Genomic DNA, 27,666 nt, shown 5'->3' with positions numbered 1-27,666 from the left:
CTTCCCGGGCCTCCTGGTGTTGGTGCTGTTAGTTTCCCTTTTGTAGAGGAAAGGCCCTAGGTTGTAGCTCAGACTGTCACATGGAGGCAGGATCAAACACCATGCCAAAGCACAAAGGTGACATTGGTGATGTCACCTTTGTGCCAGTTTATCAGGAAGGGAACTACATGCGTATGCTTTTTAAAATAGGATCACTAGGAATCCAACGCTGTTGCTGGCATGGGGCGTGGGAAACAGCTTGACTCTTTTCCCATGAATGGCTTTGTTGTACCAGCTTGCATGACTGGTCATCAGTTTGTCCTGCTTGTCTCTCATTTGGCCACCTCTGTCCCTCTGAATCTGTGTGCCTGGCTTTAACAAAAGAGTACCCTGTGAGTGATACAGTCAAGGGTATTCAAGAGGTTATTCTAATGCCCAGAGGGACGGAGAGGGTGGTAGAATGGAAGGCGGAGGTGGGGTTAGGCTTATGGGGAAAACATGGCACAACTGGGGAGGCATAAAAGGCCCAAGTGAGGAGTTTGAGCTGTGGCAAAGTGGGATCAGCGGCATCTCTCCAGGGCCAGGACACAGATTCAATCCTCCATCCGGCACAATGGGTTAAAGGAGCCACAACTGTAGCGTAGGTTGAAACTATGGCTCATATCTGATCCCTGGCTTTGTCAATGGTGGATACACATAGGATTTCTTTAAAAGTCATCCATTGCAGAATTAAAAAAAAAAGTCCATACTCTTGGATAGTGGCAAGCACATCACTTGACAGTCACCTGGGGTTTCTCTCCTCCACAAGGCAACAGCCCAGGAGCTAAAAGCAGCTGCTCCTTTGAGTGTCAGGTGCCCAGCTGCACCAGGGTCTGCCCAGCCATGACCACCAACTGTACCAGCAGCTTCTGTGGTGTAACTGCAGGGTTGGGGGGCACCACACCTCTCCTGTTGGCCTGGTTCCTCTGAATGCACGGGCATCATCCACTACAGATGCTCAATGGATGCTCCTCCTGGGCACAGTACCCAAAGTTCATTGACTGGGATGACCATGGTCCTGCTCTGTTCCACAGAGCAGGGGGCAATCACAGCCCAGCGGCTCCGTGCTTATGAGAGCTATGAAATTTGTTCCCAACCCTCTCAATCCATTTTGCAAATGCACGATGGACTCACCACCCCTTGAAGATATTGACAAAGTAGCAGGGCGAAGGTGTCAAATCTGAGTGCAGCCATAGGAGCATGACTAGTTAACGATATGATATTTCTAGATGTGCTATACAGGGTGTGACTTGTCAGCCAGTGGAGAAGAAAAACAGACATCAGTCAAAGAAATCAAGCCTCTCTGGCAGCTACCTGGACCTTGAATTGTGTTAGGAGTTCAACGGCTTGAATTACAAGAGTTGTATGACTGACGAGTCCTACTAGCTGGAATGCTGTGGTGGCATAATCAACTTTCTTTACAAATATTCTAGAAATCATATGAATGAGCCTGGCACACTGATGTCAGCCCTAACCCATGTGGAGCAGGTAATAATCTAATACTGATACTTCTTATCAAGGATTAGGCACCTTCATGCACATGTGTCTGCCTTGAGCATGGAGAAGTGAGTAGAGAGAACAGGCCACAGCTACAGGCAAAAGGTTAAAAGAAACTTGTTATTAAATTTAATTTTCTTTAAATACATACCTTTTCCCCACCCTCACCCGCTTGGGGGAGGAAAAGAAAACCCCCACCTCTTCCACTGGGGGGAATTCCACGTATAAAGCCTGAGATGGTGAGGATTAAGTATAAAAATACTATTTACAAGGGGGAAGGGGGGGTCTATTGCGACCTTACTCTTCAGACACCCCCATCCCCAGGCCCCTTTTTCCTCCTTTAGACAAAACCCCTGGGAATCCACTTGGGTGGAGAACAAGCCCTTCCTCTGCTGGGGTGGTGGTGGGGGGTGGGGGGGATGGAGCACCCAACCTGGAACAGGAAGCTCTGAGATCAGTGAACAGATAGCACCTCAATGCCAGCGGGGGAGGGGCTGCCCTCCACCCCCCTGCAGTCAGCAGGCCAGGTGGCCAGCCTTCGCTTCCACAGGTCCCATGTAAAGAGCGACTTTTCTTCTTTTAGTTCCTGCTCTTCCTGATTTGATTTCCTCCAGTGCCTTGCTCCCTGGCTTCCACTGGAGGCACTTGGTTCTACCATCTCTCCTCCCTCCCCTTCTAACCTTCCTCTGGAAGGACTGGGGAGGGGGCAGGGAAGAAACGGGTGGGGCAGAGCCCAGCTCATCCCTTCTTCTAGGTCAGGGCAACACGTCCTCCTCAGGGGAACCCTCAAGGTGGGGTGCTGAAAGTTCTTGGCCCTACAGGAGTAGATTTCTTTCCCTAGAGGTGGGACAAGGCAGGCACAGTCCAGTGGCAGGATACTGGCTTCTGGATGGGCCATGCCGTCAGTGTGGAGTAGCTGGGAAGAAGGCTTCAGGACTCAATGAAGGGGGCAAGTCTAGTCTCCTCCTGATGGTGGAAGGCCAGCCCTGCGCCCCCTCCCCTCCAGGTCAGCATGACCATTGCCACCCAACAGTCTTGTTCACCGCAGCTGCGTGGAAGGATCGGGTCCCCCCCGCTGTGAAGCTGGAGGCGGAGTCTTCTCCAGGGCTTGGTATGGAGGCGGCACTCACACCAGCTCATCCAGTAGAATCCCGATGCTCTGAGTGGCCTCTGAAGGACCAGCAATGGGCTTGTTACACATGGGGCAGACACAGCGTACTTCCAGCCACTTCACCAGACACCTGTAGGCAAAAGAAGATATCAACCCGCTCCAGCTGTCTTTTCATAGAGCCCAGCTGCTTCTCAGAACAAGAACTTCTCTATCCTTGCCCCAGTCTAAGCCCTCGGGCCTGCCTGGTGTCCAGACAGGATGTAGGGGATCACCCGCAAGGGACAGATGGGAGGGGAGGCACTAGAGGCCCTAGAAGATGTTCCCTGTGTCTTGGGAGCACTGGGACACAGGTTTGATCCCTGGCCTGGTACAGTGGGTTAAGGATCTGACATTGCCCCAGTTGTGGCTTAGGTCCCAACTGTGGGTCAGATCTGATCCCTGGCCCAGGAACTCCATATGACATGGGGCAGCCAAACAAACAAAAAAACAAAAGGCACCCCCTAGACACACATTCCCACTGCAGACACATACTTGCGGTGAAAGGCGTGTTGGCAGGGAAGCACACCTAGCTCGTCCTTCCCCTTGAAGTCTTCCAGACAGACTGCACAGGTCTGCTGTGGAAGGAGAAGGGGGCGTGTGAGAGGAGAGGGGGAAAGGACCTCAGTCCCTGACCCTGAAAATCCATCACCTCATCCCCACCCAAGAGAGAACTAACCTGACCGGATGGCAGCCATTAGCCACCAGGGACCGTTTTAGATTTAAACTGACCAACATAAGAGGAAATGAAACATTTAGTTTTTCTGTCACACTAATCACATTCAAGTGCTCAATGCCCACAGGGTGGCCATGGCCCCCACACTGGGTGGTGCAGGTAGAGAATCTTTGTCCTCAGAGATTTCTGAGGGGCAGCGCTCTTCTAGAAGAAGAGGTTTTCATCCTTTCTAGCCCAGGACCTTGGCTGGGGTGGGTGGGGTGTGCTTATCAATAACTAGGGGTAAGGATGGGGGTCTGGTGTAGGTTTGCATTCTTCAAATCCAGCCTCATATTCCAATACAGCAATCCCTTTGACCTTAGCTCTGTTGCTCTTCCAGAGGAGAGCTTAGGAAACATTGGAACTTGTGGACCTCATAACAGCAGGCACCAGAAAGAGGGATGAAATGAAGCCATGTCCAGGCGCTCTTGTGTGTCCTGAGAGCTGTGAACCTCCCCACACCCAGACAACCACACTCTCACTCTCTGCAGGAGTGTCTGTGGTTATGGAAGGAAGCCTCTCAGAAGTGAGTTAGATGTCCCTAAAGGCATAAGCGGCAAAGAAAGAGGAAACGGTCTGCTCCTAAAAGAGTCAGAGCTGGAGTTTGTGTTGTGGCACAGCAGAAATGAATCCAACTAGGAACGATGAAGTTGTGGGTTTGATCCCTGGCCTCGCTCAGTGGGTTAAGGATCCAGCATTGCCATGAGCTGTGGTGTACGTTGCAGATGCGGCTAGGATTCCACATTGCTATGGCTGTGGTGTAGGCCGGCAGCTATAGCTCTGATTTGACCCCTAGCCTGGGAACCTCCATGTGCCACGGGTGCGGCCCTAAAAAAGCAAAAATAAATAAATAAATAAAAGAGTCAGAGTTGAGAGAGGCAAGGAGCTGGTGTCATGGGGGAGGAGAGGGGGATGAACCACAGGGCTGGACACAGGAGATCCAGAGGACAGAGTATATACAGAGGTAACTGGGGCAAAGCTATTGCAATCTGGCAGAAAAGTGTGACCCTCCATCCTTTTAAGATTATGCTTATCGGGCTTCCTGGGGCCATGGATCACCACTTACCCAAACCCTCTTGTGATCCCTTTGTTTTCTGCCAGCCCTGGTCCCAGACATAATGGACTCAGCATATTGATTAATTCCTGGGATGGGTTGCTATTTCTTTCTTTTTTCCCTTTCTTTCCTTCTTTATCTTTCTTTTGTCCTTCCTTCCTTTCCTTCCTTCTCTCTCTTTCTCTCTCTCCCTCCCTCTTCCTCTCTCCCTTTCCCTCCTTCTTTCCTTTTCTTCCCTTCCCTACCCTTCCTTTCCCTCCTTCCTTTTCTTTCTTTTGCCCAAGGAGATAAGAAGGCTGGGACTAAAAAGGTTCCTGAAAAGCTCAGGCAGAAACCCAGGGAGGGTGCCCTTTGCCTTACCCACTGCGATCCCCATGTGCTGCCCCAGGACACTCACCCCGTATAACTGTAACTTCTTGGCATCACCTTTAAGCACCACCTGGGAATAAAAGAGGAGGCCTGGTGTCAGAAGAAACCAAACACAGGGTGGGCCAGGTAGCATCAGCCGAGGAACGAGTCCCCAACCCCGCAGAGGAGGGACCCCACACCCTCCCCAAAGGAGGAGGGCTTTGGGCCCAGCCAGACCTGAGGACAGAAAGAGTATTCACCTTGGAAGGGACCAGAGAGGAGGCCGGGAGAGGCCAGGTGAGGCCAGCTTCTGCTTGCTCTCTCCCCCTGCCTGTCAAGCAGGGCTAGTAGAGGGGGAAGGCTTCGCAAGGGAAGATCTAGCCTCTACTTACCTCTTTATATCCGTACCGTTCGCTCTGTGCCTGGTTCCGGAGTTTGCTGCGGAAGCAAGAAAGAGGGGAGAGAAGAGGTCATTATGTGTTTTCACAAACAGCCATTCAAAATGGGGGTGGGGTGCAGCTGCTTGAGGCATCCTTCTGGGGGTGGGGAGGTGTGCTTCCCATGGAGGTGTCTTGTCCCATTGACACACAGGGTACAGTTGGGGCCTTATGCAGGTCGCCAGGGTGGATTAGAGACTCAAATTCTTTCTCAGGGTCAACTGCCTCAAAAATCACTGCCATCTGCCACAGATGGTGGGAGGGTGAGGGGGTCTCTGGCAAAGCACCCTAAAAGTTCATTCACACTCCCTGCTGCTTCCTGGTAGGTCACTGCCTTCAGGCTTCCCAGGTGTCCAGAATTTAGATATTCTTTAAAAAAAAATTTTTTTTTAAATATAGTTGATTTACAATGTTGTGTCAATTTCTGCTGTACAGCAAAATGACCCAGTCATATATATATATGTGTATATGTATATATATGTGTGTATACACACACACACACACACACATTCTCCTCTCATATTAACTTGCGTCATGTTCTATCACAAAAGACTGGATATAGTTTTCTGTGCTGTACAGTAGAACCTCATTGCTTATCCATTCTAGCAGTTAGATAGTCTTTTTTTTGGTTTGGTTTTCTTTTTTTTTAGGGCCGCACCTGCAGCATATGAAAGTTCCCAGGCTAGGGGTCGAATTGTAGCTGCAGCTGCCAGCCTACACCACAGCCAGAGCAACATGGGATCTGAGCCACATGTGTGACCTACACCTCAGGTTGTGGCAAAGCCGGATCCTTAACCCACTGAGCGAAGCCACGGATCAAACCCGCATCCCCTTGGATACTAGTCAGATTCTTAACCTGCTGAGCCGCAAGAGGAACTCCTACAAGTTAGGTATTCTTCAAAGGGCTATTTCCACTAAGCCAGGGTAGCAGGATAAAGTCTGTCGAGCCTGGGGAATTTTCCACCAGGAAGACCCAAGTATTCTGGAACCAAAGCACACACTTCTCCCCTCACAGTGCCAGGCCAACACAGGCAATCCCTTCTTTCTTTCCTTCTTTTTGTTTCAGGCTGGTGGCCTGCATACAGCCAAACTCTCAATAGCCAAAACACAATAGCCAGAACACGCTGTTACTAGTTGCAGCAGTGGCATAGTCCTTATCAAGGATTTGCTGCGTGTTGATCCCTGCAAAGGACACAGGTGTTCTCATTGATCCCAAACGGATTCGGGAGGGAGAGACCTCCCTTTTCTGCAGATGAGGAACAAGGAGTCCAAAGAAGTTGAGTAACTGGCCCAAACCTCAGGGCTGCTTGGCAGCAGCATCTGGATTCTAATCAAAACTGATCTGATTACAAAGCCCGAGCTCTTTAACACACAATGTGGCCTGCTTCACCAATGAGGGGGAACGTGTCACAGTCCCAGAACTAGATGTGGTTTTGGGAAACACCCTTTCATCAACAAGGCTGCCAGTCTCTGAGTGGCTTACTCTGCAAATGGCTGGAACCACAATTTACGCACTGATCACAACTTTTTGTTGTGGTTGTTGTTGTTGTTTTATTTTCAGTGAGAGAACCCTCCTGAATTGTGTGGGGAGCTCTATGGCCTTCTCTACTTGGAGCCAGATAAGGCTTTCTCTGCCACAGATCATTTCTACCAAAGATCTGTGTTATTGGAAGGAAACAGCAGAAACCCACAAGGTTAGAATAGGTGCAGCAAACCATGGCCTCCCAAGAGCCAATTTCAGCTGACCACTTGGCTTATAGGGCCAAGAAGCTAGGAATGGTATTTATTCTTAAATTGTCGAAAGCAGAAATGGAAAGAATATTTCATGCCATGTGAAAATTACATGCAACAACTTCTTCTTTTTTTTTTTCCGCTGCACCCACAATATATGAATGTTCCCAGGCCAGGGATGGAACCCGAGCCACGGCTGTGACCTATGCCACAGCTGCAGCAATGCTGGATCCTTAACCCATGGCACCTGGCCAGAGATTGAACCTGAGCCACTGCAGAGACAACACTGGATCCTCGAACTGCCGTGCCACAGTGGGAACTCTGAAACTCATTTTTCAAATGCCCATAACATTTTATTGGAGCACAGAAAAATGCTATGCCGGTAGTTTGTGTATCATCTAAGGCTGCTTCAGCACGGTAGAGGTAGCTAGTTCAGACAGAGATCATATGACCCACCAAGCCTGTGCTATCTGGTCTTTTGCAGAAAAAGATTGATGCCCTGGGTTAGAGGAAGTGGATCTCCAATCACAAGCCTCTATTGAAGGGAGCGAGGGAAGATGCTCCGTGGGCAATGCAGATGTGCTGGAACAGCTCCCAGCGTGGAGGGAGGGCAGAAGGTGGGGAGGCCAGGCCACAGTATGGCCAGGGAACAAAAAAGATTGGGCTGCAGCCACCTGCACGGTTCCTAACAGGAGGTCAGGGGACCTGGCGAGGCCCTATGTGCTTAGAGCCCCTGGGAGCTGCAGCCCAGGTGTCCCCCTGCCTCCTCCCCCACTGGAGGGTTTCTGGTCACTGGAGAGTTGGACTAAGGGCCTAACCAGGGCTCCCACCACCCCACCCGTAATTTTGCACTTTCACATGTACACATGCATCTGCGTCACATGAGAGGGGCAGAGAAGGAGGCACTCAAAGCTGAAAATGAGCAAGTGCGACCAGCCTGACATAGAGTAAATCTGCGGAAGGAAGGAAGAGAGCAAGGGAGGAAGGGAGAATGTGACCTCATTGCCAGGGTGCTCACAGCCACCTTCGGAGGGAGATGCTGTGGCTATCAGCAGCTATGTACAGAGTAAATAAGGAAGTGGTGAGGAGCTGGCTTCTTGACTCAGATGAGGGGATGTTGCAGCTTTTGAGCCTCGCCTGCAACACGGCTGCACACATGGTATGTGCCGTACCCTTCTGCCTGCAATAGCGTAGGCTGCCTGGGAGTCCTCCTTTCCCACCCTTAGCCCTTTTGTCTGCCTTGCTCCGTTTAGTGGTCTTATCCACAGATCCTCCAGAAGCCCAACTTTTAGAGCTCAGGACTATCTATTGGCACAGAGAAGGGTTTCAGAGCCGCACTCCTATATTTGTTCTGCATATAGATTTCCATATAGGAAGGTAGAGATTGTGATGAAATGGGGCCGTAAGAGTTACAAGGGAAACAAAGCAAAAAGCGGAGCTCCTGGGCTACCCCAGCGGGGGAGGCCATGCCAACAATTCTGGACAGGTGGCCTTCTCAGCTGTTGAGAGAGCAAATTGACTAAAAATACCCTGGTTTCAATGAGACCATTTCTAGCTGCTGCCAGTGGGCTCTCCCTGGCTTTTCCCTTTTGCAACAAACAATGTAGCCAGGTCCTGAAAATAATCGTTTCTTTCCTGCCTATTTGTACTTCACCAGCCCCTCCATCCTGTGTAGGGCAGAGGTCAGCCCCTGGGGTCGGGGGGAGTGAGTGAGTGAGGGGGAGCTGGGAAGAAGAGGCTGGCCTTGGCCAATGAGCTCACCAGGTCAGGAGGGGGGTCAGGGGCCTGTTTTGGCTGAGGAGGAAACCGAGAAGCAGGGAGAGGAAGTGGCTTCTGCGCCTGTGTGTCTTTCTATATATAGACACTCCCAGGCTGCCACATACCATCAAGCCTGGGGAACCATGAAATGCCTGGGTCAAACTGGCTTCGGGCAGGCTGCAGAACAGAGGGCAGGGTGATGCAGGGCAGATTGCTGCCCCAGGGACAGGTGGTGCGGAGAGGCCCCCCAGTGGGAGAAGCTTTTGGCATCATGTGGTTACAGCTCTGTTCTTTTACTCCAGCCAAAGACAAAAGAAACCAGCCATACCCAGCTCCCAGCCTGTCCTTCCACTGGATCGTGAAATCTATGTGTAAGGGGGTTGGCGGGGGGTGGGGGGGAAGGCGGTCGGTGGCGCACAGATGCTACAGCTGTTCCTATTCAAGGAATAAGAATCAGAGAAGGCCAACATGTGGAATCAGAAAGGCTAGCTAAGGAGTTCCTGTTGTGGCTCAGTGGGTTAAGAACTCGACTAGTATCCATGAGGATGCAGGTTCCATCCCTGGCCTTGCTCAGGGGGTTAAGGATCCCGTGTTGCTGTGAGCTGTGGTGTGAGCTGCAGAGGCAGCTCAGATTCAGCATTGCTGTGGCTGTGGTTGTAGGCTGGCAGGTACAACTCAGATTCAACCCCTAACCTGGGAACTTGCATATGCCACAGGTGTGGCCCCCCCAAAAAATAAAAAACACTAGCTTACTGTCACCAGACTAACCCATTTCTCCATCTTTCTGGATGGGGGACCTTCAGCAGATCCTTAACTGTCTGAGCATGTGTTTCCTGATTTAGGAGCTCCCATTGGGATTTGATCTCTGGCCTAGGAACTTTCATATGTCTTGGGTGCAGCAAAAAAAGAAAATAAATAAAAAATTGAATAAATTTAAAAAAGATAAAAGTGAATTTCCTCATTTGTAAAGCAGGCTGATACCAAAACTGGATGGAAATTCTGAGGACTGAGTAAGCTAAACGTTTTACAAAATGCTGACTATGATGCCTGGCACACAGAAAGTACTTGGCAAAGAGCAGCTAAGATCATGCCTATTAGTGGCAGAATTAGGAAATGAAGGCTGGTCACCCACTCACTGGCTCAGAGTGATTTTCTAGATTTTCTTCTCTTGACCACCTTTGTGGCCTGGTGTGGACGTGCCTCTGTGTGTGTGCAGGGACTAGTTGGTTTTACTGTCCCCTCCTCCCACCAGCATCACACATCAATCTTAGTATGCCTCCGTCTTTGGACTCTGGGGAATTGCATAAGTGGTTTGAAATGGAGGAGAGAGGAGTGGCAGGTGGTCAGGAAGACAAAAGAGTTTGAGGAAGAAAACTTAGGCTTGGGGAAAGGGGCGGAGATGGCAAGATAACCGGAAATCTACCCTCACCCTCCTTTAATGATGAGATGCAAATTTTAGACCCAGTTGTACAAGAGGGAACATAAACCACGATCTTCTCTGAAAAGACTTGTAAGTGGAAAATTCCAGTCCTAGGGACTTTTTAAAGTTCTGAGAAAGAAGAGGCCCAAGATAGTGGACGGGTAGGGGGGTGTGGGGACGGCACAGGACAGCGGGGCCTGAGGGCACTTCCCCTTCTGAAGAGGGAGCTCCCGCTGCCCTAGGAATCCGGACAAGGGTCTGCCTTCCCTCTAGCCTCCGGCCAGGTGAATCACTCAACCCACCTGGAGGAAAAAGTCATTCAGGTGTCTGTGGGGAACCTGAATGCCTTTTTCCTCCATCTTTTTTTTTTTTTTCTTTTTAGGGCCACACCCACAGCATCTGGAGTTCTCCAGGCTAGGGATTAAATCTGAGCTGCAGCCACCAGCCTATGCTACCAGCCACAGCGACGCCAGATCCAAGCCGCATCCTCAACCTGTATTGCAGCTCACAGCAAGGCTGGATCCTTAACCCACTGAGCCAGGCCAGGAATCGAAACCGCCTCTTCATGGATACCAGTTGGGTTCTTAACCTACTGAGCCACAAAGGGAAATCCCCTTTATCCTTCACTTTAATAAACTTCTTAGATGATTTGATCAGACACTAGCCTAGACTCTCAGCTGACATCTACCCCGACCTTGGGTAATGTGCTTGTGTGTGTAGGTTGGTTACCACAATGGCTTTAAGCATCATTAGCACATTCTACCAGTCAGGGGTGCTCAGTGTTCCCTGATGTACAGGACAATCCCATACAATGAGGGATTGTTAATATCAATAGGGCACCCTAGTCGGAAACACTACTGTATTTTCCACTCCGAATACCAGGCATGCCCCACATTTTTGATAGAAACCAGCCACCAGTGCCTATGTCTTTCCTCAGGAAGTGGAGAAACTGCTCCTGGAGCTTGGCTAGTGCTGCCGAGCTCATGTCCTTCTCCAGATCCCTACCCAGTAAGAACAGAAGTGCCAGTTTTCATTTTTTTCTCTCTTGAAAATAAGAGCTTACAGGGCAGGACAAACAAGCAGCTCAGCAGCTACCAGCTTGCTAATATTAGAATCTGGAGGGATGACAACAGGATTTCCCCAGAGGGCAGAGGAACATGCCTTTGGTGTCATGATGCCCACCTGTTCCTGGCCATGCAGTAGGTGTGAATGGGTGGAGAGAGACAGTTAGGAACCAATGACGTTACTTGGTTGGACAGTCATTCTAAGCAATCTGAGAATAACTGGCCAGTGGGCGGGATGCAGCCCAACCCAAGCTGACCTTATATGCTCTCCAACAACTTGATAGGCTGATGTAAATAGAAACACCAGGCCTCAGAGGCCCAGTGAAGGGCAGGCTAAGTCCTGTCCTCAAAGCTGGAGGCTGGTGACTCTGCTACTAAGAGCTTTGCTTGGCTCACCCTACCCATGGCCTCCTCCTCCTCCTGGATCCTCCATCCTCCACCCTGGGTCAGCCAGTGAGATGCCCACCTGATAAAATAGCAGCAGAAGATGAGGCTGAGCATGAAGACAAAGATGCCTGTGCCGAAGATGACCATGTAGATGTTCAGAGGGAGGTCTTGGAAACTGATGGGTGGCATGGAGCAGGACTTGTTGGTGCTTACCAGTCCCAGGCCACAGAAACACCCTGCAGAGAATGAGGGAGGACAAGTATTAGGGTAGTGGAAAATTTACCCCTGGGCGGTCAATACCCAGTACCCTGTGTTAGCAAGCAGCAAGCACAGAGGAAGAAATGGCAAACCTCTGATTCAGGGGCTAACTTTTTTAAAAAAATTGATGTCTTGTTGATTTACAATGTTGTATTAGTTTTAGGTGTTCAGCAAAGTGACTCAGTTATACATATGCATATGTATTCTTTTTCACATTCTTTTCCACCACAGGCTATTGAATACAGTTCCCTGTGCTCTACAGTAGGACCTTGTTGCATACCCATTTTATATATAGTAGTTTGTATCTGCTAATCCCAAACTCCTAATTTATCCCTCCCCTACCTCCTTTCTACTTTGGTAACCATTAAGTTTGTTTCCTATGTCTGTGAGTCTGTTTCTGTTTTGTAAGTAAGTCCATCTGTATCATATTTGAGATTCCACATATAAGTGATAACATATGGTATTTGTCTTTCTCTTTCTGACTTCACTTAGTAGATAATCTTTAGGTCCATCCATGTTGTTGCAGGTGGCATTACTTCATTCTTTTTTATGGCTGAGTAGTATTCTGTTGTATATATATGTACCACATTTTCTTTATCCATTCATCTGTCAATGGACATTTAGTTTGTTTCCATGTTTTGGCTGTTGTGAACAGTGCTGCAATAAACACGGGGTTGCATGTATCTTTTCAAATTAAGAGTTTTCTCCAGATTATGTGCCCAGGAATGTGACTGATGGATTATATGGTAACTCTATTTTAAGTTTTTTAAGGAACTTCCATACTGTTCTATAATACTGTTCCATAGTAGCTGCACCAATTTCCATCCCAGGGGCTTACATTTATAACCTAGTTCTAACACTTACAAGCCATATGATCTTGGGTAAATTATTTAACCTATCTTTGAAATGGTATCCTGCATGCAGTACTTAAACCAGCATCCCCATCTAGGGGATCAAGGATTCAGGCAATGGGCAGAAAATGGAAAACTCACTTCTATCAGATGGAAACCCAAATAGTATAGTAGCAAAATGAAGAGACTTAGGTGAGGAAATGTACATTTGGGCTCCAACCCCACCTCTCCTTAGTTACGTGACCTTTATGAAATTACCTCTCTGAGCTTCACTTTCTCACAGGAAAACAAGCAATATGCAGAGAAGACTGAAAACGATGGTGTAACAAACATGCTTTGTAAATTGTGAAGTGCAGTTGCAAAGGTCATTTGTCACTATTAAGCCACCTGCTCCAGAAGCCAAGGCTGCTCCAGGACCAGAATAGAAATTGTTCACTCTGAGGCTGGGCCAGCATTCCAGAAAGTGGCAAGCAGGCAGGGGTGGGAAGCTGCAGCTAACTTTTACTGGCCACCCTTCCCCTTTCTACTCAAAACCTTGCTGTGCAGTCCCCTAAGGACAGTGCCGTCCCTGGGAGCTTTGTTAGAAATGCAGAATCTCGGGCTCACCCCCACTGAGATGAATCAGAATCCACATTTAAGAAGGTCCCTTTGGCGTCCATTTCCATTCCAGGGACTTACATTAAATCAGTTCCAACACTGGCAAGCCACTAGCTGCTTCCCTTTCTCACATGACTGGAATAAAAGGGGATTGGTCTGAAGGTGGTAATTACCTTGCCCTTGTCAGGGGTCGGTGTTGAGGCAGGTATATAAGGCTCTGGGCCAAGAAACAAAGAGAAGAAGGTCTGCTGGGAAAGAAAAGGTTTTGCTTTTTTTATCACCCCACCCCCGACACACACACACACCCACCCAAACCTGGAATGGTGGCAGCCAAGTTACAACTGGAAAGAGAGAAGATCCATATGAAGCTGGTGGCAGAGAGGACAGGGAAAGCGGAAGAAAGAGATTTTGTCTGTTGAGTTGCTAGATGTCCAATTCTGGAGCCACAAATTTGGGGACTACTGATTCTGAGAGTTACTAAGTTTTCTGTAACATGTATAGGGGAAAAGTTAGATAGGATTTAACCACTAGCCAGTTGAGTGTTTTTGCTTGCAGGCAAAAATGTCAGTGATCTCAAAGGTAAGTATCAAACTCTTGGATTTCAGTTCTCTTGCGGCTCAGTGGGTTAAGGATTCAGCATTGTCACTGCAGAGGCTTGGATTGCGCCTGTGGTGTGGGTTTGATCCTTGACCCTGGAACTTGCACACGCCATGGGCACAGCCAAACAAACAAAAAGCAACAACAACAAAAACCCCACTCGTGAATTTCAGGAAGTATTGGGGAAAGAAGGCTAGACCTTATGGTACACTGGCTACTTCCCAAGCACATTCTTATACTAAGCTACCCTTTGTGATAATGTCACCTCCAAGTGCTACTTTACTCCTAATGCGTGGAGTGGTGGGTAAGGGGGGAGACTCGATCATTAAACAACGTGTCCATAGTCAAACAGCTGAACTGGACTCAAAGACCTCTGGACTCAGGGCTTCAATCTGGGTTTTAAGGACTTTCCTGATCTCATGGTTAGACACCAGACCCCCATTCATACACCCTGGAAATTCTACCTGGTAATTAGCGATGCTACCCCAACTCGGCAGAAGAGTGGCTTAAGATTGGAAGTCATCTTTGACATCATATATCTCAGACCTCTTCATCTCCTAGCACAATCTAGTGACCAATATAACGAGCCTCCCCCCCCCCCAAACCTCTTTTGGATGTTGTGTCAGCTCTATTGCCAAGTCTCTATTCCAAACAGATTTGGAGCCCACTTCTGCTCCAAGTCCCTATTCCAGACACCTAATTGATGTCTCGTCCCTCCTCTAATTTAGCCCACATGTCTGACATTTCCTCCCACTCGATGTATTTCCAAAAACTCACAACTGGCTTTGAGTCCTCCTAAACCCACACGGTCCCTTCTCCGCTTCCTCCACTCAGCAGCTTCCAATATCACCCCATGTGGGTCAGTCTCTCTATTTCTTGCTCAGCCTTGTCCTCACCTGTGTCTCTACCTTTGTTCATGCAGCTTTCTCTGCCTGAAACTCCTCTCCCTTCCCAAAGTCCCTCAAGCCTGGTCTTTGTGACATTCTGGTGACCCCCCCCCCCTTCTTCCCTGAATTCTATAGTGCTCACAGCCTGTATCACATATTCTGGCTCTGGCACACTCAGTAACTGTCTTTTGTTGCTCAACTGTTCTGTGCATCAACTTCATTTAACTCAAACATGCATTGAACATTGATTAGATTGACAAGTACCATGACAGACACTGAAGATTAAAAAAGCAAAAGAAGAGGAGTTCCCACTGTGGTGCAGTGGTTAAAGAATCCGACTAGGAACCATGAGGTTGTGGGTTCAGTCTCTGGCCTCGCTCAGTGGGTTAAGGATCGGTGTTTCCGTGAGCTATGGTGTAGGTCGCAGACATGGCTCGGATCCTGCATTGCTGTGGCTCTGGCATAGGCGGTGGCCGATTAGACCCCTAGCCTGGGAACCTCCATGTGCCGAGGGAGCGGCCCTAGAAAGGGCAAAAAAACCAAAATAAATACATAAATAAATAAAATTAAATAAAATAAAAAAGCAAAAGAAGAAAGACCAGATGATTTTATCGTTTTGGGAAAAAGAGAGACACAAAGGTTTCCACTGTACAAAGTGAGGAATCATCTTAGAGGTGTGACTACATACAATGCTGAGATCAGAGACAGTTCTAACAAGCCTGAATGCTCCTGGGTCTGATGACTGTGATGTGGACTTTTATACATTCTCCAGCGCCTACCCTTGTGTTTGGCTTGTTTTCAATAACCGGTTAACAGATAAATAACTCCTGATTTCCTCAAGACAAACTGGTAATCTTTGGCAGAAGCTCCCACTTCAACGTAAGGAGATTTAAGTTTGAGAAAATTGCCCACAAACTGCCCTTAGCTAACTGATGACCTGTCAACCAACAAGTATTGCTAATGACTTGGTTTATACACTGACCTAGACACTGGGGGGAAACAAAAAGTAAAAGTAAAGTAGTTCATGTCCTAAAAGACTTTGAGGTTAAGCTGAAAAAAAAAAAAAAAATTAGCTACTAAACTTCTGGTAAGCTCTTGCTTCTAGCCTCTAGCATGGGTTAGAAAGTTCTCACCACCCCTTCACCCTCCACTGAAACATCTGATCTCTGTGGGCCAAAGGAGATCAATTTTCTATAAAGACATCATGGTGGACTGGCTGAGGAGGGCCAGCTTTCTGTCTGAAAACAAACAAACAAAACGCCTTTGGAAAACTCTGGAAAAGGGCCTTTGGGCTTCTCTTCCAGGGAACTCTGTCCTCAATGCCCAAGAGCCTTCTTCCCCACCATATACATCACTCCTCAACTCCTGTCCCAGCAAGAATTGATGCTCTACGAGGGTCTAACCCCCAATCTGCCTTGGCTCTCCATGCACCCTTTCATGAGCTGGATCTGGCATATTTAAGGCCCCAAAGGAACTCATTTTGTTCCCTGTTCTGGGAACCTGCACAGCAGTGGCCACAGCTAAGGCAGAGGGTTTACACGTATGCACTCTGGAAGCACTCTGGCCTCAGCAGTTTATCAGTTTATCTTGACCATCTTATCTTGCTAAGAGAAGCTTTCCCTGGGGCTCCAGGATTGAGTCAGTGAGGTTGGGACTCTATGTGATAAAGAGGTGTGGGTGAGAAGAGCTCGAAAGCCAAGAGGAGATGGTCCATTTGTTTGCATTCTGATGAAAAAGAAATGGAAAAAACAAACCATACACTGGCTAAAAGCTGACAGTGGAGTAGTTTTTTCCTCTCAACTTTTAAGGACAGAACACGAACCCCAGGAAAGATGGGCTCCAGATATTTTTCACAAAGGAGTTGGGGGAGGGATTGCTTTCTCCTTGGAGTCAAAGAACAGTTATCTCTCCATCATTTTAAGAAGTGAAAAGATAAAGCGGCAGAGTCCTCTGCTGGTCTCAAAACCTCTTCTGAAAGAGAACTGTCCAGAAGAAAGGCTAGTGTAACTGACAGCCGCCTGGGTTCTTCTCCCTGAGTCTCTTCCATTGTTTAAGGCGACCTATGAAAGCCCTGACATCAGAATGTCTCATCTCAGAGCTCGCAGGCTGGGAGCTGGAATGACGTCAAGAGAAGGGCTGGCCAAGAAAGACCAGTGGATCTGGGAAATGCTTCTCCTTCCCAGCCAAGGGGAATCTTTCCCAGATGCTGGGATGCACCGTCTTTCCTCATCCACCCCCCCCCCCCGCCCCGCCCCCGTTCCAGCAATGCCGCCTATCACACACACACAGCTTCGTTCATTTTCAGGAAATTAGATCCAACCAGCAAGAGGAAGAGGGGGATGGGGGGCCACTCATACACATGCTATCCAAACCGTGCCTTAAAACAAGAGCCTCTTGAAATAATTAATCCAAGATCTGGCAGGAGTTTGCTCTCAAGAATGGATTCCTGCCCCCCACCCTCAACTATCCAGCCTACCAAACTCAAGAGATAAGGCCAGCTGCTTTTGTCCCCCACCTCCCGCCCCGCTTCTCCAGAAACTCACCAAGCTTCAGAACAACGAAGTCAAGATACTATGGCCACTACAGCGTATTAGCAGCCAAAGTTTTGAACTGACCCGCTCTCTAGAGCCCTCCTTTAAGATAGCCTGGGCGGGGAATCAGACCCAAGCCCAATCGGTATCACCTGAACAGCTAAAAGCCTCAGGAAAGATGAATTTAGCGTCACCCAGGTCTGGATGGGACGGGGGACTGGATCTGGAGGTGCGGCCACCACCGAGGCACAGGAGCTAGCACCGCGGTTTGGCCTTGGGGCCAGTGAACACAGCACCCCAGTCTTGCTCAAAAGTAGCTGGGCGCCGAGACATCTGTACGGCTTTATCAGGCTTTATCAGTCCAATAAAGCCATGCTCATTAATCCGGCGTCTTCCATAGCCACAAAGCCCCCTAGCAGCTGATGCCAGGCCGACAAAGACGCAGCGGAAGCCGCCTCCGCGCAGGGTCCAGCACGCTGCACTGTATACATATTTAAAATAGCCTGCAAAGTTTCAGGCCGGGAACTTGAGCTCCCTCTAGGAGACCCGAGCCCAAGCGCGGATTTAATTCTCCTCGGACAACCACAACAAAGAATAGAGTTTGAGCGCACAAAGGCAAGGGAAGGGGGTAGGAGAGCGAAGCCGCCACACAAAGGCCGGGAACCCCTCGGCTCCCACGCCCCCCGCCTGCCGCCCGCCCAGAGACCTTTCTTGGCCCAGGAGTTAAACCTAGATTTCCCCCCCGCCCCCAAATCCCGCGCTGTGCAGAGAAGAGTTGGGCGCCAGGACCCCTCCTCGTCAGTCCCATTTCAGGAGAAACTTGGCTAGAGAAGAAGAACGATCCTTCGGATCTCAAACCTGGCGCCCCCCTCTCCGCGTCTCCGACCAGCCCTGCGCCCCTCGCCCTCCCCGCCTGGGACTCACCGTTACACCACTGAAATGGGTGCATCAATGAACTCTGGGCTGGCTTCCTCGGGCGAACGAACGCAGGCGGCGGGTCGGGCAGGCAGAGTGGGCGCGCCGGCTTGCGGGGCCGCAGGAGGGGCCGGTGCGGTGTGCGGCAGCCGCCTTCCTCTGCAAAGTCGAGCTCGCTCGGGAGCCGGGGGCTTCGGCGAGATAGGTTTTAGAGCAACAAAGAGGAGAGAGGAGAAAACAAACAGAAAGTCCCCCGGAGCAAACCACGGCGGAGGAAAGGCAGGAAGGACCACGGGGCTGGGAAAACTGCTGGGCACCAATGGGCCGGGTCGGGGTGCGGGGTGGGCAGAGGCTCTCGGCTGGCAGAGGAGGAAAAAGCCTTGGCGGGAAGCGCGACCCAGATGCCGGGGAGCGGAGGTGAGATGCCAGGAACTCCAAAACTGACAAGGAACGCGCACACCCCCTCCCTTATACTCCCCCTCCCCCCTCTCCCCGGGAAGCTCCGCCCCCCGCCCGTCACTCGCCCTCCAGCCAATGGGAGCCTTCCTACGGGCCCCGGGTATTATTTACCGGCCAGCACGCATCCGCCGTGGGGGAGCATCTTTGCTCCTTGGACGACTTCGCGTTCACCATCCCAGTCCCCGGGATACTTGAGTCGAGAAAGAGAAGCGCCTGGCAAGTCGGGTTGGGCGCGGCAACCGGAGCCAGTCACCTCCGTAAGGGACGTGGAGGAAATCCAACAATTAGTGCCATACGGTTTTCTGCGTCCAGATCTTTTACTGTTTAGCATTTCTATAGCTCTTTGAGAAGTCAGCTCAGAGAAGTGGTTACATTTCTGTCCAGAGGGCAAGGACTTGGTCCTGGAGGGTGGCTAGCAGGTTCCTTGGCTCACTTCAAGAGAGAAATTTGCAGCAAGGGGGATGGACCTAGAGACTCTCATACTCAGTGAGGAAGTCAGACAGAGAAAGACAAATACGATAGCTCTTATATGTGGAATCTAAAAAAAGATACAAATGAACTTATTAAAAAAAACAGAAACAGGAGTTCCCGTCGTGGCGCAGTGGTTAACGAATCTGACTAGGAACCATGAGGTTGCGGGTTCGATCCCTGCCCTTGCTCAGTGGGTTAACGATCTGGCGTTGCCATAAACTGTGGTGTAGGTTGCAGACGCGGCTCGGATCCCACGCTGCTATGGCTCTGGCGTAGGCCAGTGGCTACAGCTCCGATTCGACCCCTAGCCTGGGAACCTCCATATGCTGCGGGAGCGGCCCAAGAAATAGCAAAAAGACAAAAAAAAAAACCCCAAAAAAACAGAAACAGACAGAAAACAGTTTGGTTACCAAAGGGGAAAGGAGGTGGAGGGAGGGATAAATTAGAAATTTGGGATTAGCAGATACAAATTACTATATATAAAATAAACAACAAAGACCTACTGTATTGCACAGGAAACTAAATTAAATATCTTGTAATAACCTATAATAGAAAAGAATCTGGAAAAGAATATATACATGTATATATACACACACACATATATATAACTGAATTACTTTGCTGTATGCCTGAAATTAATGCAACATTGTAAATCAACTATTCTTCATTAAAGTTAATCTATTAATTAAAATTTTAGAACAATTGCTGAATGTAATTCCCTAGTATGACTATATCACAACTCCTTTGTTTGCCTGTTTTTGGAAAACTGTTATTTCCAGTTTGGGGCAATTAAAAATAAAGGTCTTGGAGTTCCAGTTGTGATTCAGCAAGTTAAGACCTGGACTAGTATCCATCCATGTGGATGTGGGTTCAATCCCTGGCCTTGCTCAGTGGATTAAGTATCCCAAGTTGCCACAAACTGCAGTGTAGGTTGCAGATGAAGCTCAAATCTGGCATTGCTATAGCTGTAGCTTAGGCTGGCAACTGCAGCTCCGATTCAACCCCTAGCCTGGGAACTTCCATATGTCACAAGTGCAGCCCTAAAAAGAAAAAAATAAAAATAAAAATAAAGGTCTCAAGAGCAAAAAATCCACCACCACCACCAACAACAAAAGAAAAAACAGAAGAAGGACCTGAAGCTAGGAAGATAAGCAGATTAATTACAAAAATAAAATCTGTAAAGTGCTTTGTCTTTTTATTTGGGGGGGAGCCCCCTCAAGGAACTAACTAAGGCCTGAAGCTTAATCTTAAAGTAGACTTATCAGCGTTCTATGTTCCCGAATAGCAGAATCGAACCCAGACATTGACATTGGCAATAACACAAGGGCAGCATTTTCATCAGCTAACATGGCACCCGTGTTGATTAAATAGCAGTTGGATGAAAGACTGAATCTCTTAGTTCCCTGTCCAATGTGATAATTTCTTTTACCTTACATTTCATCATTTCTTTCTGTTTCTTTCTTTCCTTTTCTTTCTGCCTTTCTTTCCCTTCCTGTCTTCCTGTATCCTTCCTTCCCACCTACCCTGCCCCTTCCTTCCTCCCCCCTTCTTTTTTTTTTTTTTTGTCTTTTTACTATTTCTTGGGCTGCTCCCGCAGCATATGGAGGTTCCCAGGCTAGGGGTCGAATCGGAGCTGTAGCCACCAGCCTACGCCAGAGCCACAGCAACGCAGGATCCGAGCCGCGTCTGTGACCTACACCTCAGCTCACGGCAACGCCAGATCGTTAACCCACTGAGCAAGGGCAGGGATCGAACCCGCAACCTCATGGTTCCTAGTCGGATTCATTAACCACTGCGCCACGACGGGAACTCCCCTCCCCCCTTCTTTCTTTCTTTCCCTCCATCTCTCTCACTCTCCTTCCCTTTCTCTCTTCTTCTGCCTCTTTTCCCCTTACTTTATCTGTCTTTCATTTATTCAGAACCTATTAACCACGAGCCTACTTTGTGCCAAGCACTCTTTAGCTGCAGACCCATCAACATCCTCAAGTCTGCTCTTCTGGCATTTATTTACATTGTAGGAGGAGATAAAGAGTAAGCAAGCAAGAAAACAAATAAGAATGATTCAATCTAGTCTTCCTATTAAACTTACTATCTTAATTGAAGGTGATTAAATGCTCTTTCCTTACTCTGAGAACACTCAAATAAGACTATGCAGATGAGCACTTTTTCATTTAAATACTTTTTCCTTACTCTGAGAACACTCAAGACTATGCAGATGAGCACTTTTTCATTTAAAAACATGATGGTTGAGAATTTCCCTGTGTGATGCAACTGCTCAAGTGGGTTCAATCCCTGACCTGTTGCAGTGGGTAAAAGCACCTGGTGTAGTTCGCAGCTGAGGCTCAGATTCAGTCCCTGGCCCAGGAACTTCCACAGGCTGTGGACGCAGACATAAAAAAAAAAAAAAAAAAAAGGCGTGATGGCTAAGGTCTCAAAAGATTTGACTGAGATTATTTAGCAGTCTACAACAAACAGTTCAACATTTAATTACACTTGTCTGAAAATAATTGTTTTCTTTAGGAGCTACTATGGAAGGACATCATGTACAGATCCAACTAATTTTATCTGCAGATTGGACAATTACGAAACCTTCCTAACTGGTTTCTCTGGCTCTACATCTTAGATTTTAGAGCCCATAAGAATCACTGCTTTGTGAGAGATGTTACATATGCAGACTTCCAGGTCTCAAGCCTGGAGATCCTGATTCAATAGTTACTAGGTTCGCCAGAAGTGTTCATTTAACATGCTTTGTCCCTCCCAATCCTCCTGCAGTTATTCTGAGAGAAATAATACTCTGATCTTACTCTCAAATCCATCCTTTCTGCTGGCCCCAGAGTTCTCTTTCTAAAACTTACATCTCATCATTTCTTTCTCTTGCTTAGCAAAGTCTATTGACTCCTGGTCGTTTACAGGCACTCCAGTCAAATTCTAGAGTGTGGCACTCAAAATTGTTTCAATCTGGCCTTTGCTTGTAATGCTAATGCCAAATGCACCCTCCCCATATACTATTCATCAGCCATGAAGTTTCTACCGTTATTTCTTAAATATATTCTTTCTTGACTGTGATTTTGTCCTTGGTAAGTTTTATGTTTGGAATGCACTTTTCCTTTCTGTGCTTGACATTTTATAAGATTTCAGCTAAGAATTCACCTCTTCTGTGGCCCCTTGTTGCCTGCATTTCCCCTCTCTTTCAACACCTTTCATATAAAATGTAGTAGTTACAGGATTATAAAAATAATTATGTGAGTTCTTGAATTTGATCTCTTCATAAACCCTCCTCTGAAGAGACTTTTCTAGGGCATGAATCATTGTGTAGTGGTTCCAGAGTCTGGTTCAATAAATATTTTTGAAATGTGTGTGCATGTGAGTATGTAAATTGCCTTACAATTTCAGCCATGTTCTAGCACAGTGCGTAGGACTTAAGTGTAGTTGTGACTTACCTAACAGTTCTGTATCTTAACTCAGAGGAAAGGTGACAGCATTAAGGAATTTCTGTGCCTCTAGGGCACCCCTGTGAAAGAGGGAGATCTCTGCAGGAAAAATGGACGGGAAGTGAGGAATACCTCTTCCTGCCTTAGGCTAAGGAACCCAGGTGGGAAGACACCTGAAAGGTGGGAACAGTGGAAGTCCTCAAGGAGACACAGCTGGTCCATCAGGGCAGTGAATAAGGACCATGAGTACAGTTGCCAGAATCTTCTATAACAATTCTTGTTTTAAGCCTGGCATCTTAAGCATTCACTAAGGAAGTTCTCCTGAGGTACTCAAGGACTCTGACTTAGAAAACCTGACTCATGGAGTTCCTGTCTTAGCACAGCGGAAACGAATCTGACTAGGAACCATGAGGTTGCTGGTTCGATCCCTGGCCTCTCTCAGTGGGTTAAGGATCTGGTGTTGCCGTGATCTGTGGTGTAGGTTGCAGACACGGCTCAGATCTGGCATTGCTGTGGCTGTGGCTGGCAGCTGTAGCCCTGATTAGACCCCTAACCTGGGAACCTGATTAGACCCCTAACCTGGGAACCTGCCATGGGTGCGGCCCTAAAAAGCAAAAAAAAAAAAAAAAAAAAAAAAACACAACCAAAAAACCAAAAAACTGACTCCTCTCTTCCCAGTCTCCTACCCTCATCTCTCATGGCCATTGGTGGCCATAGGGCAGTGCCTCAGATGATGGCTTAGATGGGGAGGTGTATGTTGAAGGAAGGCCTTTGGTCTTGAGCATCCTTGACAAGGTTGGTGCAGTCCAGCATTTTCCTAGATTGAAAGGTCCTATCAAAAACAAACTGAAGAGTTCTCACGATGGTTCAGCAGATTAAGAACCTGACTAGTTTCCATGGGGATTTGGGTTTGATCCCTGACGCTCAGTGGGTTAAGGATCTTGTGTTGCCAAAAGCTGTGGTGTAGGTCGCAGACGTGGCTCGAGTCCAGTGTTGCTATGGCTGTGGTGTAGGCCAGCAGCTGCAGCTTTGATTCAACCCCTAGCCTGCGAACTTCTGTATGCTGCAGGTGTGGCCATAAACAGGAAAAAAAAAATTGATTTCTGGAGTATTTCTGGAGTAACTGTAGTGCAGTTAAGGATCTGATGTCACTGTTGTGGCCCTTGTTCTATCCCTGGATGGGGAACCTCCACATGCCATGGGTGTGGCAAAAAAAAAAAAAAAAGATTTCTTAAAAAAAAGCATTTCCCTGCAGGCTCAGTGGGTTAAGGATCCAATGTTGTTGCTGCTGTGTCTCTGGTTACTACTGTGGCGTGGGTACTATCCCTGTTCCAGGGAATTTCCACATGCTGCAGGTGCAGCCAAAAAGGAAATTGATTTCTCTCATCATGTCAATATGGTTTAGATAGCTCATCCTCCCCTCAACCTCCACCAATGATTCTTCTTGTGAATCAGAAAGACAAGTCAGTTTATTTCATGAGGAAGAAACTGAAACAGTAAAAAAGTTGAGAGATTATACATCCAAAGCCACTTGAAGCAGTCTGAAGTAGAATTATGTTTCTAAATCATCCACAGCAGGTGAGAAAGGTAATACTAAATCTCCAGAGAAGTTTCTGAGTCAGGGAGTCTCTTCATTTCCAAGGACCAACTCAGCCTCCTCTTTTACACCCAAAACCTTCCTTATTGGAATGAGCACTAGAGAAACGTGTTTTGGAGAGAAAGCCAGTTCTATGGAGGAGCATGAGACCAGAGACATTAATTCCACTGTTTTTCTAAGAGACGATTTCTTCCATGGGCCTCCAATCGAGCCCTGAAATGCTAACCATGGTGGGTTGTAAAAAGTAATAATTAATCCCAAATCAACATGTCATACTTCAAAATTAGACAAATTGGCACACTTCCCCCAACTTTTCTTTTCTGGCTTTTTATGGCCACACCCTAAAAGTTCCCAGGCTAAGGGTCGAACAGAAGCTACAGCTGCCACCCTACTCCACAGCCACAGCAACGCCAGATCTGAGCCACATCTATGACCTACAACACAGCTCATGGCAACACCAGATCCTTAACCCACTGATTGAGGTCAGGGATCAAACCCACATTCTCCTGGATCCTGGTTGGGTTCATTCTGTTGAGCCACAGTAGAAACTCCTGTCTGTGGTTCTCTATGTTAATATTTTTTTTCTTCTTCTTCTTCTTTTTAGGGCTGCACCTGTGGCATATGGAAGTTCCCAGGCTAGGGGTTGAAGTAGAGCTGCAGGAGCCAGCCTACACCACAACTACAGCAATGCCAGATCCAAACTGTATCTGCAACCTACACCACAGCTCATGGCAACCCCAGATCCTTAACCCCCTGAAGGAGGTCAGGGATCTAACCTTTATCCTCACAGACTCTATATTGGGTTCTTAACCCCCTGAGACACAATGGGAACAACCAAATCATGTAACTCTTAAGTGTTAGTGACAGAATTCCAACCAAACTTGCTCTCCATAAAATATGCTCTTTCCCTAACACTTAAGTAGTGAAGGCTCTGGAATCTGGCATGGTATTAACCATGATAAACTTCATTTTCTACCCTAGAAAATTAGAGTTAGTCATAACTCTACCACAAAGGGTCATATGAGAAACAAAATGTTTGGAAAAGGCTTAGCATGTACATGGCCCATAAAAAGCCCCCAATACATGTTTGTTATTATTATCATGGAACTGTATCATGAAACATCATGGCTCAGAAGCTGCATCAGACCAGAAACCAGTACATCTATTGTATTAATTAGGATGCAGGCTAAGCTACTACGGTGAGTTTGAAAATATGCCCACACATTTTATTTAATTATCTTTTTACAGCCACATCTGTAGCATATGGAAGTTCCTGGGCTAGAGGTCCCATCAGAGCTGCAGCTTCAGGCCACACCAGATCCTGGCCACATCTGTGACTTAATGCTGCAACTTGTGGCAATGATGGATCCTTAACCCACTGAGTGAGGCCATGGATCAAATATGTACCTCATGGATACTACGCCAGGTTCTTAACCCACTGAGCTGTAATAGGAACTCCTGTCCACACATTTTTATCTATCTATCTATCTATTTATCTATCTATCTGTCTGTCTGTCTGTCTGTCTGTCTGTCTATCTATCTATCTATCTATCTATCTATCTATCTATCTATCTATCTATCTATCCATCCTCTATCTATTTTATTTTTTATTCTCTTTTGGCCACCCTACAGCATATGGAGGTTTCTGGGGCCAGGGATCAGATCTGAGCCATAGCTGCAATCTAAGCCGCAACTGGATCCTTGATCCACTGCGACGGTCAGGGAGCAAACCTGCGTCCCAGTGCTCCCAAGATGCTGCCGATCCTGTTGCACCACAGGGAGACCTCCTACACATTTGAAAATACTCCTCCTTTCACAATGGGAGTCTCCTTTCAATCATCTTGAGATTGGGTTGGACTTGGGGGCCCTTCTAACAAGCAGAATGAAGTGGAGGTGATGGCGGTTGATTTTGGAGACTGGGTCATAAAAATGCATTAGGGTTTCCTTTTCTCTTTCTCTGTCTCTCTCTTTCTCTCTCTGGTCACTTGATCTGGGGAAGCCAGGAACCGTGTCACAAAGGCACTGACCTATGCAAAAGCCACACGGTGGGGCACGGAGGGTTCTGGTAACAGCCATCTGAGTGGGTCTGGAAGTAGATATTCTTGCTTTAGTCAGGCCTCCAATGATTGCAGGTTCTGCCAACACCTTGGCTGCAGCCTCTTGAGAGACCCTGAGGCAAAACCATGCAGTGAAGCTGTTTCTGAATTCCTGACTCACAGGAACTATGTATGAGACAACCCATGTTTGCCACTCTAGGTCACTGCGTTTGAGGATAATTTATTACTTAGCCGAAGGTAAATATTACAGCCACTGGAACAAAGAGACACAAAAGTACAGAGGCTCCGACAGTCTAGTTTATTTCTGTCTCAGGAATATTTCAAAGGAAGGAGGTGGTTCCCATTCATGAAGCCATCCAGAGCCCTGGGTTCCTTTCTCTGGCTGTTTGGCCCCGTCCAGAGAGGTGTTCCTTGTTCAGATGGAAGAAGCTGACTTACCAGTTACATAGCTTATGTTCTAACCCCAAGGGAGAGTATGAAATAGTGGAAAGACAGCATTTTCCTTGTAGTAATTCAAGTTTTACTTTTGTTCCCATTCCACTGCTGAGAGCTTAGTCATAGGGTCTGTAGTAACAGGAGGAATTGATGAAGGGGAATCTGGTGGGTGCATGCCCAGCAACCTCCCTGTACCCCAGTCCCAGAGTCAGCACCTGCTCTGTGACTTGTAATAACACCTCTTCCAGCCTGCCTCCATTTTCTCATTAATAAAGTGAAGGATTGGATAAGTTTGGTGGTTTTCAAACTTTTTTTTTTTTTGGTAGCTGAATGTTGTTTATTAAGTAATATTTAAAAACAGACATTGTGGAGTTCCCACTGTGGCGCAACGGGATCGGCAGTGCTCAGGAACACTGGGACATGGGTTTGATCCCTGGCGTGGCACAGTGAGCTAAGGACCCTGCGGTGCTTTGGATCTGATCCCTGGCCAGGGGAACTCCATATGCCCTGGAGGACGGCCAAAGAAACATAAAAATGTAAAAACAACCCCCACAAAAAAACAGACACTGGGAGTTCCCACTGTGGTGCAGTGGGTTAAGAACCGACTACAGTGGCTTGGATCCCTGCATAGGTGAGGGTTCGATCCCTGTCCCCAGGCAGTTGGTTTAAAGAATCCTAAGTCGCAGCTGGGGCTTGGATTCAATCCCTGGCTGGGGAACTCTCATATGCCCACAGGAACGAACCAAAAAACCCAGATGCTTCATGGATAAGAGAAATAAAAACAGAGCTGGTCTGTTTGAATCATGTGGGTTTTTCTTTCTCTGTGACTTCCCCCCCCCCCGCCCCCGTCAGCGGCCCCATGAAAAGCGATTTCAAGGACTAGTGCGCTGGGAAGCACGATCAGAAAATCGCCGGGTGAGTTCTTCTGGTTTCCTTCCAGCTCTGATATTTTTGAGACTGCGACCACTCATCTGTGTCCCCTGCTCTGGGCTGGATCGCAGCCC

The 27,666-nt window shown here is 47.8% G+C and overlaps 1 protein-coding gene across 3 annotated transcripts; it reads right to left on the bottom strand.

Moving 5' to 3' along the window:
• Positions 1 to 1,616: 1,616 nt before the first annotated feature.
• RNF122 (ring finger protein 122) lies at positions 1,617 to 18,669 on the bottom strand. Of its 3 annotated transcripts, none has more exons than XM_047772516.1 (7): positions 18,222 to 18,669; positions 13,456 to 13,527; positions 11,656 to 11,812; positions 5,172 to 5,217; positions 4,829 to 4,870; positions 3,158 to 3,240; positions 1,617 to 2,756 (listed from the first exon to the last, which is right to left on the bottom strand). In XM_047772516.1, the coding sequence occupies exons 3-7, from the start codon at positions 11,763 to 11,765 to the stop codon at positions 2,642 to 2,644; spliced, it is 396 nt and encodes a 131-aa protein (XP_047628472.1). In that variant the 5' UTR covers positions 11,766 to 11,812; positions 13,456 to 13,527; positions 18,222 to 18,669; the 3' UTR covers positions 1,617 to 2,641. The 3 variants fall into 3 exon arrangements, with proteins under 3 accessions (XP_047628472.1, XP_047628473.1, XP_047628471.1); XM_047772517.1 differs by having other exon boundaries at positions 13,456 to 13,499; XM_047772515.1 differs by lacking the exon at positions 13,456 to 13,527.
• Positions 18,670 to 27,666: the final 8,997 nt, after the last annotated feature.

Source organism: Phacochoerus africanus, chromosome 3, assembly GCF_016906955.1.
Source record: "Phacochoerus africanus isolate WHEZ1 chromosome 3, ROS_Pafr_v1, whole genome shotgun sequence".
Classification (NCBI taxonomy): domain Eukaryota; kingdom Metazoa; phylum Chordata; class Mammalia; order Artiodactyla; family Suidae; genus Phacochoerus; species Phacochoerus africanus.
Note: the sequence above shows the minus strand (reverse complement) of the source record. Positions and strands in the feature narration are given on the sequence as shown.

Excerpts from the sequence above, each read along its gene's own strand:
- RNF122 (XM_047772515.1), bottom strand. The coding sequence starts at position 18,246 with ATGCACCCATTTCAGTGGTGTAACG. Across the intron at positions 5,218-11,655 it reads TTCTGCTGCTATTTTATCAG|CAAACTCCGGAACCAGGCAC; the intron begins GTGGGCATCTCA and ends TTGCTTCCGCAG. Across the intron at positions 2,757-3,157 it reads CAACACGCCTTTCACCGCAA|GTGTCTGGTGAAGTGGCTGG; the intron begins GTATGTGTCTGC and ends TTTTGCCTACAG.